This window comes from Myotis lucifugus, unplaced genomic scaffold (assembly GCF_000147115.1).
Source record: "Myotis lucifugus unplaced genomic scaffold, Myoluc2.0 scaffold_1276, whole genome shotgun sequence".
Lineage (NCBI taxonomy): Eukaryota > Metazoa > Chordata > Mammalia > Chiroptera > Vespertilionidae > Myotis > Myotis lucifugus.
This window is the reverse complement of record NW_005872324.1, coordinates 24,063-37,848: the sequence shown is the minus strand read 5'-3', so window position 1 is coordinate 37,848 and position 13,786 is coordinate 24,063. Positions and strand designations below refer to the sequence as shown.

Here is a 13,786-nt window from a genome sequence, read left to right as displayed (position 1 = left end):
CAACCATAAAATTATTTTCGTTGCTACTTCATAACTGTAATGTTGCTACTGTTATGAATCGTAATGTAAATATCTTACATGCAGGATGGTCTTAGGCGACCCCTGTGAAAGGGTTGTTCAACCGCCAAAGGGGTCGCGACCCACAGGTTGCGAACCGCTGTCCTAGATACGCAGTAATACTAATAGTGCCTCCTGTGTTTTTCTAAATTAGCTTGTTTAATCTCTGCAGCTAGTGAAGTGTCCTCACCCTGTGTGATGAGGAGCCTGAGGCACGGAGGGGGACGTGCCTGGCCCCGTCTGTGTAGCGGAGAGCAGGCTGGGCCAGGGTGCGGAGCCCAGTTCGGGTCTGCTGCCCTGTCCTGGTTCGGGCTCCCCAACCTCCCTGACTGTCCCCCTCCGCCCGCAGGGTGGCCACAGACCACAACTCAGACAACACAACGGCCGTGCTGCGGGAATGGCTGGTGGCCGTGAAGAACCTGTACCACTCGGTAGAGTGGCGGCCGGCAGAGGAGCCCCGGTGAGTGCCAGGCCCTGCCCTGAGCGAGCCCTCCCCGTCGCACTCAGCTGCACCCCTGCCCACACGCCTCCACAGATTCCCATTGTCCGGCCTCAGAACCCTGGCCCCTCCGCCCCGGCTCTCTAGCCAGTTCTGCAGCCTTAAGTGCCAGCCCTGGCCCCTCTGACTCCTCTCCTGCCCTCAGCTTCACAGATTCTGAGTCTGGGAGGACGGTTCCACTTTGCTTTTGCTCTCTGTTCTCTCCCAGTGGCTCTGCCTCCTCCTGAGCTTTCTTCCTTCTCTATGGATTGCCCGGGCGTCCTCCCCTCCCGGCCTTGGCACTAGCCTGCCCCCTGCTGCAGACATGCCTCCCTCCTCCCGTGTTCCCCGTGCTTGCTTCTTCCCCGCCTGCAGATCCAGCTTAGCCGTCCCCTCCGCCAGGAGCCCACCTCTGGCCGCTCTGCAGCCTGGGCCCTGTTGGGGCTCCGCAGCGCCCGGGCCTCCCCCCATCACAGCTGCCTCCCTTCAGGTCCTACCAAGACGAGGAGGGCCCCAAGCACTGGTCCGACGCGCGCTACGAGCACGTCATGAAGCTGCGCCAGGCGGCCCTGAAGTCTGCCCGGGACATGTGGGCTGATTACATCTTGGTGAGTTTCCCGGCCCGTGGACCACAGAAGGCGTCTGGGGTGTCCGAAGGGAAGGCAGAGCAGTGAGTGTGGAGACTCCTGAACTCCGGTTTACAGAGGGGGAAACTGAGGCACCAGAGGGGGTGGGTGTGAGCTGTCAGAGGTGATCGTTTGGTTAGGTGGAGGATTTGGGATTCAACCAGGGGGCCCTGGGCTCCTAACCAGCAGATGTGTCCCCAGCTGTCCTCTGTGGTTGGACACTCGGTTCGTCTCTGCTTTTATCGCCATCATGAGTTGTAAGGAGCAGCTAAAGGGTCACCAGATCGCCACACACCCTCAGTGACACTGTCCGGGTCACTGCAAGAAGCAGGAAGGCGGGTTGGGGACGGGGGGGACTTGGTGACGCTGAGCTGCCGAATCCTGGTTTTCACTTCCTCCTCTTGGGCCAGTTTTGCCTCTGGGAAGGCGGGGACGTTGAGTGTTCAACGAAATCACGTTGGATAAGTGCCCACAGGTCCCGGGCCTTCCTGTGTCCTTGACCTGGGCGTGATTCCCTCCCCTGGTGCAGATGGGGAGGGAGTTGATGGCAGGGAGGTCACGTTGTGATGCCAGTCTGGCTGGTTTTGTGTACGTGCCAGGCCCTGAGTTGAAGTCTGTACCTTTTTTATTTATCAATCAACACTCATTTATGAGCCCCTACCAGTGCCCTCCTGCCGAGCCCTGGGGACACAGGCTGAACCCCACCTTGCTGGTGTCCCGGGAAAGGTGGATGTGACCGGAAAAACCAAACTGAGAGAGGCACCATCAGAAGGCAGCGGTACTGTGAAGTCGTAGACAGGCCTTTGGTGGTGAATCAGTGTCCTGGGGCTGCCGGGACAGAGGCCCACACGCTGGGGGACTGTTCTGGGAAGTGTGTTATCTCAGGTCTGGAGGCTGGAAGTCTGAAATCCAGGTGTCAGCAGGGCTGTGCTCCCCCAAAAAGCTCCAAGAGAGGATCCTTTCTGCCTCCTCCAGCTCCAGGAGGCTCGGGCATCCTTGGCTTGTGGCTGCATCGCTCCAGTCTCTGCCTTTGTGGTCACATGGACTTCTCTCCTGTGTGTCTCTTCTCTTCTTCTGAGGTCACCAGTCATTGCATTTCGGGCCCACCCTAGTCCAGTACGACCCCATCTTACGTTTTTACTAAATCTGCAAAGACCGTATTTCCAAATAAGGCCATAGCCACAGATACCAGGAGTTAGGACTCCCAACATTCAACCTCCAACAGATGGCCTAGCCAGGGTGGGGTGATGAGTGAGCAGCGTTGGGGGGCCTTCCTTAGGAGGGGACCCCAGCAGAGATCTGAAGGAGCAATGGAGCCAGCCTTAGGGGAAGCCGGAGGACAGTGTCTGAGGCAGAGGGAACAGCAGGCAGCAAGCTTTGGGTGTTCAAGGACTGTGAGGAGGCGAGTGTGGCTGGGATGGCCTGATGAGGGAGCGGTGGAGGGGGTGATACCGAGGTGGTGGGTGGGGGCTGGCCTATGCAGGTTGAGGGAAAGATTTGGTTTTCACTCTGGTGGTAGTAGGGAGCCACGGAAGGTATGTAAGCAGGGGAGGGCTGTGTTCTAATTTATGATTCTCAGAGCCCCTGTGCAGGAGTGGGGACAGCAGGAGGCTGGGGTGGAGGCCTGAGGGATGGGGCTGTGGAGAAAGGCAGGTGGGTCAGGCCCTGCTTGGGGACTAGATGTGAGGGTGCCAGGAGGATCCCAGGCCCCTGGCCTGAGCCCTTTGGGGAGGAGAGAGCTGTCTCCTGGGAAGAGGAGGGCTCCTCCTGGGCCCTGTAGGTTGATACTTCCTGAGACCATTTTACAGATGGGAAAGTAGAGGCCTGGAGAGGGAGGTTTCAGCTGGCTGGGCTGGCACAGAGGTGGGACTGGCCCTGCCTGGCGCCATCATGCACGGGGCCGCCGCGTCTGTTTGGTTTTCGTGGTTTGAGGTTGACTGGTTTTCACTTTTCCCCACAGCAAACCTGGGTAGAACTCCAGGTGTTGGTTCAAAACTCAAAGCAGCTTTTGACACACCGTGTTATTTTTGAAACCGGGGACTTTGGAAGTCCGTATTGGGATGTGAAATCACTTGTGTTTTAAAATTATTGTTAAAAGGGCCTCTTTTTTTCTTCTCTTTTTACAAACGCTATCGGTGTTGCTTGTTAGAAAATCTAGAAGAAAAAATAAGGAGTTTAGGAAAGAAGGAAACAAACCTCGTAATCTTACCTTTCAGAGAGGCTGAAATTGAGGTGCAATTTACATAACAGAAAATTAGCCTTTTAAACTATGTAATCAAGTGGTTTCTGGCACATTCACAGTGTTGTACAACCATCGTCCCTGTCTAGTTCCAGAACATCCCGTCATCCCAAACAGTCACCCCCACTCCCCTCCCTCCCCTCCTGGCAGTCACTGTCTGCTTTCTGTCTCTGGACCTGCCATTTCTGGGCACTTTGTGTACATGGAGTCACACAGCACATGGCCTTTAGGGTCTGGCTTCTCTCACTCAGCATGTTTTCAAGGTTCATCCATGTGGTGGCGTAAGTGCTTCCGTCCTTTTTATGGCTGAGCGATATTCCATTGTGTGGCCGGACCCGGCTTTGGTTATCCATTCATCCGTTGTTGGACACTTACACTGTTTCCACCTCCTGGCAGTTGTGAATCCTGCTGTTTTGAACATAGGTGTTCACGTATCTGTTGGAGTCTCTGTTTCCAGTTCTCTTGATCTATCCTCAGGGGTGGACTTGCTGGGTCACATGATAACTATGTTCTTAACTTTTTGAGGACCTTCTGGACTGTTCCAGCTGCTTTTTTTTAAAAAATATATTTTATTGATTTTTTGCAGAGAGGAAGGGAGAGGGATAGAGAGTTAGAAACATCAATGAGAGAGAATCATCGATCAGCTGCCTCCTGCACACCCTCTACTGGGGATGTGCCCGCAACCCAGGTACATGCCCTTGACTGGAATTGAACCCGGGACTCTTCAGTCCCCAGGCCGACGCTCTATCCAGTGAGCCAAACCGGCCAGGCCCAGCTGCTTTTACTGCACATATATCCAGAGGTCAGAATTTAAATGTCCTCAGGGGGCTGGGTGGGGAACATGCACACCTGCGCAGCCTGTCCCAGGGCTGTCCCCTCCTGTCTCCAGCTGAGGGTCCCGTGCGGCATGCTGTTCCGTGGTGCCAGAGTAGCCTGGAATGCCAGTGTTTGCTGTTGTTTACCTCAAGTGACTCAAATGCTCTAAAAAGCCCCTGTGAGAAACAGAATGCATCTTTAAAAAATACATCTTTTTATTGATTTCAGAGAGGAAGGGAGAAAGGGAGAGATAGATGAAAGATCAATGATGAGAGAAAATCATTGATTGGCTGCCTCCTGCATGCCCCCTACTGGGGATCAAGCCTGCAACCCAGGCTTGTGCCCTGACTGGAAATCGAACAGTGACCTCCTGGTTCATAGATCGATGCTCAACCACTGAGCCACACTGGCCTGGCCAGATGCATGTTTGTTTTTTTAATTGATTTTAGAGAGGAAGGAAGAGGGAGAGAGAGGGAAGGAAGAGGGAGAGAGAGAGATAGAAACATCAATGATGACTGAGAATCGTTCATCAACTGCCTCCAGCACGCCCCGACATTGGGGATCGAGCCCGCAACCCTGGCATGTGCCCTTGACTGGAATTGAACCCAGGACCCTTCAGTCCACAGGCTGACGCTCTGTCCACTGAGCCAAACCAGCCAGGGCCAGATGCATTTCTTAAAAACCATCTCCTAATCGTTCTGTAGGACAGAAACATCCTTACCTAATTGTTCCAAACTTTTTTCTTTGTAACAAACAAGTTACCATTTTTTTACCCCAACATTCAAGGTGTTAAAGCAAAATAAAGTATCTATTTTTATGAACTTTTTATTGGCATCTAACTCACAGAGAAAAAAGTGTATTCCTCTCAGAGGTGGCCTCTGGCCCACCCCCCCCCTCCATTGACCAGCGCTGCCTGTTGTAAAAGTTCCCACTGATGGAGCCACATGGCCCGCTCCCTGTCATGTCTGGTATCTCGACAGCGCCATGCCTGGGACCCGTTTGTGTTTCTGTGCGCCGTGTGGCCCATTCCTGCCCCTTCCCTAGTAGCCCGTTTCTTTGTGTGGATGTAACTTGGCTTGTTACTAAGGTAGAGCTGTGGGTTGGGGCACCGGATGGTTCTTCAGACCCCGGGACCCTGCCTCTGCCCCATCATCCCGAGCTGTGGCCCAGCCCGGTCCCTCCGGCAGCTCCCAGTGATGTCCTGTTGGATGTTTTGTAGTTTGTGGACGCAGACAACCTGATCCTGAACCCTGACACGCTGACGCTGCTCATCGCCGAGAACAAGACGGTGGTGGCGCCCATGCTGGATTCCCGGGCTGCGTACTCCAATTTCTGGTGTGGGATGACTTCCCAGGTCAGGCGGCTGCGTGGGTAGTGCAGGGGGCTTGGGGGGCTGGGGGCTGGGCCAAGCAAGTGGGGGCCGAACTTATTATCACACCAGCTCATGGTGAGAGTTTCACACTTTCGTGATCATCCTTAGACAGTCCACACAGTAGGGAGTGGTGGTGCCCGGATGGGACGGCAGGCACAGCTTGATTCAGATGTTCACACAGCGTTCCTGCCTTCCTCCATCCCTGGGTGGCTTCATTTTCAGACCCTGGGGAATGATCCCAGCAGCTTCCTGCTGAAGTCCTCTCGGACTGGCCTTGTCCATCTCTCCACTCACCCCTGGACCAGTTACTGAAGCCAAGAACATGCCAGGCTCTGGTTGGCCAGGCCTGTGCCGTACACCCCAGGGTTGAGGCTGAGGTTTCAGGCCGAGTCGGTGGGGGCGGGGGGCGGGGAAGGGGGGAGTGACAGGGTGGGTGCTGGAGTCAGGGGATCTGTGTGGCTGGAGCCTGAGGCTGACCTATCCTGTCTCCTCCTGTCTTTTTATTTTTATCTGACATGCAGTTCAGAAAACATAAAGCCATTTTAAAGTGAATAATTCAGTGGTTTCCATCTTTAAAAATGTGTCAGAAATAGAAATGTTATGGGGCGGGCGGGAGCGGGGAGGAATGGGGCCGTGGAGGAGAAAAGCGGACAAGTAATACTTTCAACAATAAAGATTTAAAAAAGAAGAAGGAATCTGCCGAAACCGGTTTGGTTCAGTGGATAGAGCATCGGCCTGCGGATTGGAAGGTCCCGGGTTCGCTTCCGGTCGGGGGCATGTGCCTGGGTTGCGGGCACATCCCCAGGTGGGCGTGTGCAGGAGGCAGCTGATCGATGTTTCTAGCTCTCTATCTCTCTCCCTTCCTCTCTGTAAAAAATCAATAAAAATATATTAAAAAAAAAAAAAAAAGAAGAAGAAGGAATCTAAGTGTCATATGCCAATAGTTCTAATTTGTAAAGGGTCCAAGGAAGAGAGAGGGCAACTCAGGGATTGTTCCAGAAGCTTTTAAGACTCCTCTTCTAGATTAAATTGACGTTCCATTTATATGTAAGTCGAATGTCCAGTCCCTTTTTCAGCTTTTAAAAAATACGTCTTTCCACACCTTTATTCATGTCCCAAGAAACATAAACGCATGTAAGATTTACTTCATATAAGAACTGAATTATATACTTTAATTTATAATTTGATTTTTCCGTTGAATAATACGGATGTGCATCCCATCAGAACAGACATAGCTCAAACACATTTTTTTAATCTTTATTGTTGAAAGTATTACATATGTCCCTGTTTCCCCCCCTCCCCCATTGACCTCCTCTGGCCCATCCCCGCCCCCTCAAACACATATTTAAAATAGTCACATAACATTTCATAGTTCCATCAATAGGCACTGAACTAGGCTTATCCCGCTAAAGCCGGTGCTGAACGTACACATTTTATTTCTATGGGATAAATCTCAAAGTGGTTTTCCTGGGGCACAAGGCATAGTACTTTAATTTTAACAATATTAATTCTCAAAGACTGAAGCGATTAGCATTCTGCCAACATTGGATGTTACTCTTTATTTTTGTTTTTAGTTGTAGGCCAGTTTAATGTTAAAACCTTTTTCAGCTTTTAAATTTCCTCCTTCATAGGCTGCCTTTCTGATCGGAAGTGTGGGGCCAGGTCTGCAAGTAGACAACCTTTTTCTTTTATTGGCCATTGTCCCATTAGCCCAGGCGCTGGGGGCGGAGCCTGTCCCTGACCACGCCCAGAGCACGGTGCTCAGGGAAGGCCCACCCTAGGCAGGCGTTGGCACCTGGGCCTCGCTCTCTAGGTGTTCCCTGTCTCTCCTTGTCCTGGGTCGCAGGCCTCTCCCCCTAAGGGAACCCCATGCAAACTCCGCCCCTCCCCGCAGGGCTACTACAAGCGCACGCCTGCCTACATCCCCATTCGCAAGCGGGACCGCCAGGGCTGCTTCGCGGTCCCCATGGTGCACTCGACCTTCCTGATCGACCTGCGGAAGGCGGCGTCCAGGAACTTGGCGTTCTACCCTCCACACGAGGACTACACCTGGGCCTTCGATGACATCATCGTTTTCGCGTTCTCCTGCAAGCAGGCAGGTGAGCCCTGGGGGTTGCTGTCCTGGGGATGTCACCTGGTCGGTTCTCTGGAATCTGAGCTGAACATGTCCCAGCAGAGGCCACAGAAGGTCCACAGAACCAGAACGCACGCAGGGTCCGGGTGGCTGCAGGCGGGGGTGTGTCCAGGTGTTCAGATGGTGGCCACAGACCCATTCTTTCTCCAGCCCTGGCTTTGCGGAGGGTCTTCGCCTCCCAGGTCTAAAGGGGACCTACTTATGGAAGGTTATTTCCAACTTAATATTTTCTTACATTCTCCCAACTTTCTATGGTTGAATGTAACCGTTCCCTAATTGTATAATTAGTGAAAAAGCCTTTTAGAGAGAACGAGAACACAGCCGTATGCTAACCCGCCACTTACTTTAAATCAAGGGTTATTAGCCAACGGTGGCCAGCAGGCCAGATCTCACCCACCATCTGTTTCTGTACGGCTACAAGCTAAGAATGGTTTTTATATCTTTAAACGGTTGGAAGAAAACATGAAGAGACTAGTAATAGTTTGTGACGTCTGAAACTGCATGAAGTCAAATTTCGGTGCCTATAGGGGAAGTTTCACTGGCACGCTGCCACACCCATGTATTTAAGTGTGGTCTACAGCTGCTTCACCATTTCCAGGGGCGGGGTTGAGTTGTTAAGACAGAAACTGTCAGGCCAGCAGCCTAAAAGATCTCTACCATCTACCCTCATTATGTAAAAGCTAGCCAGTTAAAGTGAAAATTATTTTCATTGACTTACTAACTTTTTTTTAAATATATATTTTATTGATTTTTTTACAGAGAGGAAGGGAGAGGGATAGAGAGTTAGAAACATCAATGAGAGAGAAAGATCGATCAGCTGCCTCCTTCACACTCCCTACTGGGGATGTGCCCGCAACCAAGGTACATGCCCTTGACCAGAATCGAACCTGGGACTCTTCAGTCCACAGGCTAACGCTCTATCCACTGAGCCAAACTGGTTAGGGCGACTTATTAACTTTTTAAAATACACACTCAGTATAAAAATTTAAACCATCCAGAAAAGGACAAATGCAGATGGAGATCACCTGACTGACATTTTATTCAACTGCATCCCATTTTTGTGCAGAAATGTGCACCAGCCCTAGCCGGTTTGGCTCAGTGGATAGGGCGTTGGCCTGTAGACCGAAGGGTCCTGGGTTCGATTCTGATCAAGGGCACATGCCTCAGTTGCAGGATCCTTCCCGGCCTGGGCCCTGGTCAGGGAGTGTGCAGGAGGCAACCAATCGATGTGTTTCTCTCACATCGATATTTCTCTCTGTCTTTCCTTCTCCCTTCTACTCTCTCTCAAAGTCAATGGAAAAATATCCTCGGGTGAGGATTTTTAAAAAAAAGAAAAAGAAATGTGCATCTTTTTTATTTTTAATCCTCACCAGAGGACATGCTGAGAGAGAGAGAGGGAGAGAGACATTGATGTGAACAAGAAACATTGACCGGTTGCCTTCTGTACCTGCCCCGACCAGGAAACAAACCTGATACCTGGGTATGTGCCCTGACCGGGAATCGAACCCTCACCTCCTGGTTCATAGGTTGACACTCAACCACTGAGCCACACCAGCCGGGCATAAGGTGCTTTTTAACAGTTCTGATTGTCAGTGTCTCGCCTGCCAGCGGGAGCCCCTGTTCTGACTCCAAGTCCCAGGTGGAGGTCTGAGGGGTTTCTGCTGGTTGCTGGGAAAAGTGGGCGGGACTCCTTGACTTTCCAGCCCACACTGGGCTGTGAGGCTGACGCTGTGGTCAGAGGTGGCCACTGCCACCTTGTTGCTCAGTTTTCAGTTTTGATTGTTGTTTTTGGCCCCAGAGGTCCAGATGTACGTGTGCAACAAGGAGATGTATGGCTTCCTGCCAGTGCCGCTGCGGTCACATAGTACCCTCCAGGACGAGGCTGAGAGCTTCATGCATGTGCAGCTGGAAGTTATGGGTGAGTCCGTCCACACTGCCCTTTCTCGGTCATCACACTTCCATACCCTGAACGCTGATTGAGCACCTGCTGGGTGCTAGTGCCTTTGCCAGGCACTGGGAACCTGGCATGAACAAGGTGGACAGTTGTCCCTGCTCTCAGGGAGCACTGGCTTGCAGCAGCTGTGCATGGCAGTCAGGGTGGGCTTCCAGGAGGAGGTGGCATTAAGAGGCGGGGTGAGTAGTAGTTAGCCAGAAGGGGATTGTAGCCAGAGGGAGCATTCTGCAGACTGGGAGGCTAGGGGGACACGAGCTCAGGGAGAGGCAAGGTCAGTGGGGCAGAAGTGGGGCTGCTGAGCGGGTAGAGCTGGCGGGCCAGGGCAGCGGCCTTAGGCATTGGTTTTCCTCAGGGGCAGCCAGGAGCCATGGAGGGTATGGGAGCAGGGAGGACAGAAGGTTTTCACTGATGAACCTTTATGTGCATGGCAGTGTCTGGGCCACAGCCTTTTGGGCCATTTCCAAACCGCAGACCCATTACTTATTTAATATATATCTTATGTGTATACTTTTGTTTTACTTGAATACATTTATTTTAAAAAGGGAATTACATGTTTTTACCATAGTTGCAAGCTCATGTCTTTCCAGTAAATAAATCTATAAATTATTAAACTAGCAGCCCTACCTCTGGTGGCCCCGAGATGGGTTGAGCACACAGGGCCGAGCTGCCATCAAGGTTGCTCAAGGAGTGGCCTCCTGGTGGACGTGGGGTGTCTCCAGAGCAAGAGGACAGTGGGGCAGTGTCCACTTCCGGGGGGGCTCTGCCCTCCACTGGCCACACATCTCAGAGAAGGCCTGCAGAGCGGAACCCCCGCCCCCCACTGCACAGATCGGGCGGGGGGGGGGGGGTTCCAGGCTCCTGCTGTTGGTCTCAGTTGCCCCACTCTTACCTGCTTCTAGAAGGTTCTCCGTGTGTGTGTGTGTGTGTCTCCCTGGTGTGTGTGTGTGTGTGTGTGTGTGTGTGTCTCCCTGGTGGCTGAAGGTGGAATGGCACACTCCCTGCACAATACCCAAGTGTCTGCACATGCAGATGCTCAGGCCTAGGCCAGGAGCCCCACTGGCCACTGTCACGAGAGACAGGCCTCTGCTTGTCGCCCACTCGCACCTGCGCCTGGATCCCTGTGGCTGCCATCGTTTTCCTCATTTAAATCTCACCTCTGTTTCTGTTACTGTTTCTGGTCAAGAAACCGTTAACTCTGCTGCCATAGACTCCGCCGTGACAGGCATGAATGCCCTCCTGTTTCTTTCTTGAGGGCCAGAGCTGAGCACACAGAACAGATGGAAGGAGGGCCGGGGGGTTCAGATATGTGTGTAAATCCTTCCTCTGTTAAAGCACGTTTCCTCTCCGTCCGCGTGTGGGGACCCGGACCTGGGCCGAGCGGGGGGTTTTCATGTGTCCGAAGATCTCTCTTACAGTGAAGTTTCAGAGCAGAAAGGCTCAGGGTGACAAGATCCCACCTCCCACTGGCACTTCTCTCACCACTCACCCCGCCCCCCAATGGGGGTTTGAGCTGAGGGTCAGACAGAGAAGGGACGGGCACCTGGGATTGGAGCCTGTGTCCCAAGATCCCCAAGTCTTGCCCTTGGTGTCAGCCGTCCCAAGGAGAGTGGGGTGCCCAGGAGCTGCGGGACTCTGGGGAGAGGAAGCCCTGGGGCGTGGTGGCCTTGGAGGAGGCCCAGGATGTGAGGTGGAAGGTTCTGGGTCAGGTCTGGGCCTTGTCCAGGTCTCTTCCAGACAGAGGGCCCTGTGTTTGTCCCTTGCGCTCACACGGGGCCTTTGTTCTTGGTGAAGCAGACACCACACTTGGAATCCAGTTGGGCTTTTCTGGGCAGCCTGGGGGGCAGCCAGGGACGTCTGCAGGCTCATGTGTACCTGAAAGTCTGGCCCTTCTGGGAGAACCACAGGCATACATATGCCAAGATCGCTGTGGGGATGTGGTCTGAGCAGCTCATGGGGAGCAGTCATGACCGCTCTGACGTTCTGGGCGCACCTTGGCCTGGAGACATCTCACTCGGTCAGATGGCCGTCTTCTCCTGCGTCTTCCCTCTGTGTGTCTCTGTGTCCACATTTTCCATTAAAAAAAAAATCCTCACCTGAGGATATGTTTTTATGGATTTTTAGAGAGAGGAGGGGGGAGAGAGAGAAACATTGATATGAGAAACATCAAAATATCGGTCAGTTGCCTCCTGTATATGTCCTGACTGGGAATCAAACCCACAGCCTTTTGGTGTATGGGATGACGCTCCAACCAACTAAGCCACCCGGCCAGTCAAATTTTCCTTTTTTTTTTTTAAAGTTTTACATATGAGTGTACTATCTTTTTTAAAAATATATTTTATTGATTTTAGAGAGGAAGGGAGAGGGAGAGAGAGAGAAACATCAATGATGAGAGAGAATCATTGATTGGCTGCCTCTTGCACGTCCCCTACTGGGGATCAAGCCCGCAACCCAGGCATGTGCCCTTGGCTGGAATCGAACCCGGGACCCTTTAGTCCGCAGGCCGACGCTCTATCCATTGAGCAAAACCAGCTAGGGCCAAATTTTCCATTTTTATCCGGATCCCAGTCATAGTGATTAGGGCCCACACTAACGACCTCGTTCTACCTTGAACACCTCTGTAAACACCCTGTTTCCAAATAAGAGCATATTCTGGGGTCCTGGGGGTTTGGACACCAACTTAACTGTTTGCGGGAGGATGCCTGCCATTCAGCCCTTGCAAGTGTGACTTCATGGCATCATTTCATGAATAACCTCTGAGGTGTTATCAGCCCATTTTATAGATGAGGAATCTGAGGCCTGGGTAGGTCAAGGTCATTCATCCTTGGTTCATTCTGTGAGCAGTTATTGAGTGCCTGCTGTATGCTGAGCCCTATGTTGGGCACTGGAGACCCCAGTGTGAGTGGACAGACTTGGTGTTCATTTCACGGGGCTCACAGTAGACAGATAGCGAGTTAGGATAGCAGGGTGGAGGTTTGATGATGGAAGCCCCGGTGCTGTGGGGAGCGGGAGGAGGTGCCTGACTCAACCTGAGGGCATTGGGAGACTCACCCCTCCTCAACATGGCATCTTAGCCGAGAACTGGGGTAGGGGGAGGAGGAAGGGTGTTCCAGGCAGAGGCTCAGCATGTGCAAAGGTCCTGAGGTAGGAATGGATGAGGTTGGTGTGCTAACAGCCAGAGTGAGTAGGAGGTGAGGGAGAGACTAGCACCAGGATTATGGTTGGGGACAGGTCCGGCAGTTCTCCAACCTCAGGCTGATATGGAGCCATGGAGGGGATGCGGGGGGCGCAATGGAAAGAGGTTGGAATGCTCCCCTCCACCCCACCCCCATGACCCAAGCAACCCCTCGGCTTCTTTCTGCCCCGCAGTGAAGCACCCCCCAGCAGAGCCCTCCCGGTTTGTCTCGGTGCCTACCAAGATGCCTGACAAGATGGGCTTCGACGAGGTGGGCCAGGCTTCTGGGGCGGGGAGGGGGAAGGGTGGGGAACCTAGGGCTGGAGAGTCCAACAGGCTCTGTGCCACAGGTCTTCATGATCAACCTGAAGCGGCGGCAGGACCGGCGGGAACGCATGCTCTGGGCGCTCTGGGCGCAGGAGATCAAGGTCCGGCTGGTGGAGGCTGTGGACGGCAAGTGAGTCCAATCTGAGGGCAGGGGTGTGGGCCGTGCACTGGGGCCATGGGTGGCCGGTGAGCCCTACCCTGGGGGAGGGGTGTAGACCGTGCACTGGGGGCCATGGGTGGCAGCTGAGCCCTACCCTGGGGGAGGAGTGTAGACCGTGCACTGGGGCCATGGGTGGCAGCTGAGCCCTACCCTGGGGGAGGAGTGTAGACCGTGCACTGGGACCATGGGTGGCAGCTGAACCCTACCCTGGGGAGGGGTGTAGACCGTGCACTGGGGCCATGGGTGACAGGTGAGCCCTACCCTGGGGGAGGGGTGTAGACCGTGCACTGGGGCCATGGGTGACAGGTGGGCCCTACCCTGGGGAGGGGTGTAGACCGTGCACTGGGGCCATGGGTGGCAGCTGAGCCCTACCCTGTAGACCAGTGATGGCGAACCTTTTGAGCTCGGCGTGTCAGCATTTTGAAAAACCCTAACTTAATTCTGGTGCCGT

At 53.3% G+C, this 13,786-nt stretch overlaps 1 protein-coding gene across 1 annotated transcript in view; it reads left to right on the top strand.

Annotated features, from left to right (window-relative positions):
• The first annotated feature begins 388 nt into the window (after window positions 1–388).
• The window catches only part of COLGALT1 (collagen beta(1-O)galactosyltransferase 1), a 19,095-nt gene continuing 5,697 nt past the window's right edge, over window positions 389–13,786 (top strand). Inside the window, exons 1-7 of the mRNA XM_023748330.1 lie at window positions 389–517; window positions 1,026–1,143; window positions 5,436–5,570; window positions 7,483–7,687; window positions 9,521–9,640; window positions 13,043–13,119; window positions 13,199–13,305. Coding sequence (XP_023604098.1) covers window positions 1,084–1,143; window positions 5,436–5,570; window positions 7,483–7,687; window positions 9,521–9,640; window positions 13,043–13,119; window positions 13,199–13,305 — 704 coding nt within the window. The 5' untranslated portion in view covers window positions 389–517; window positions 1,026–1,083. The remainder of the gene's footprint in view (window positions 518–1,025; window positions 1,144–5,435; window positions 5,571–7,482; window positions 7,688–9,520; window positions 9,641–13,042; window positions 13,120–13,198; window positions 13,306–13,786) is intronic.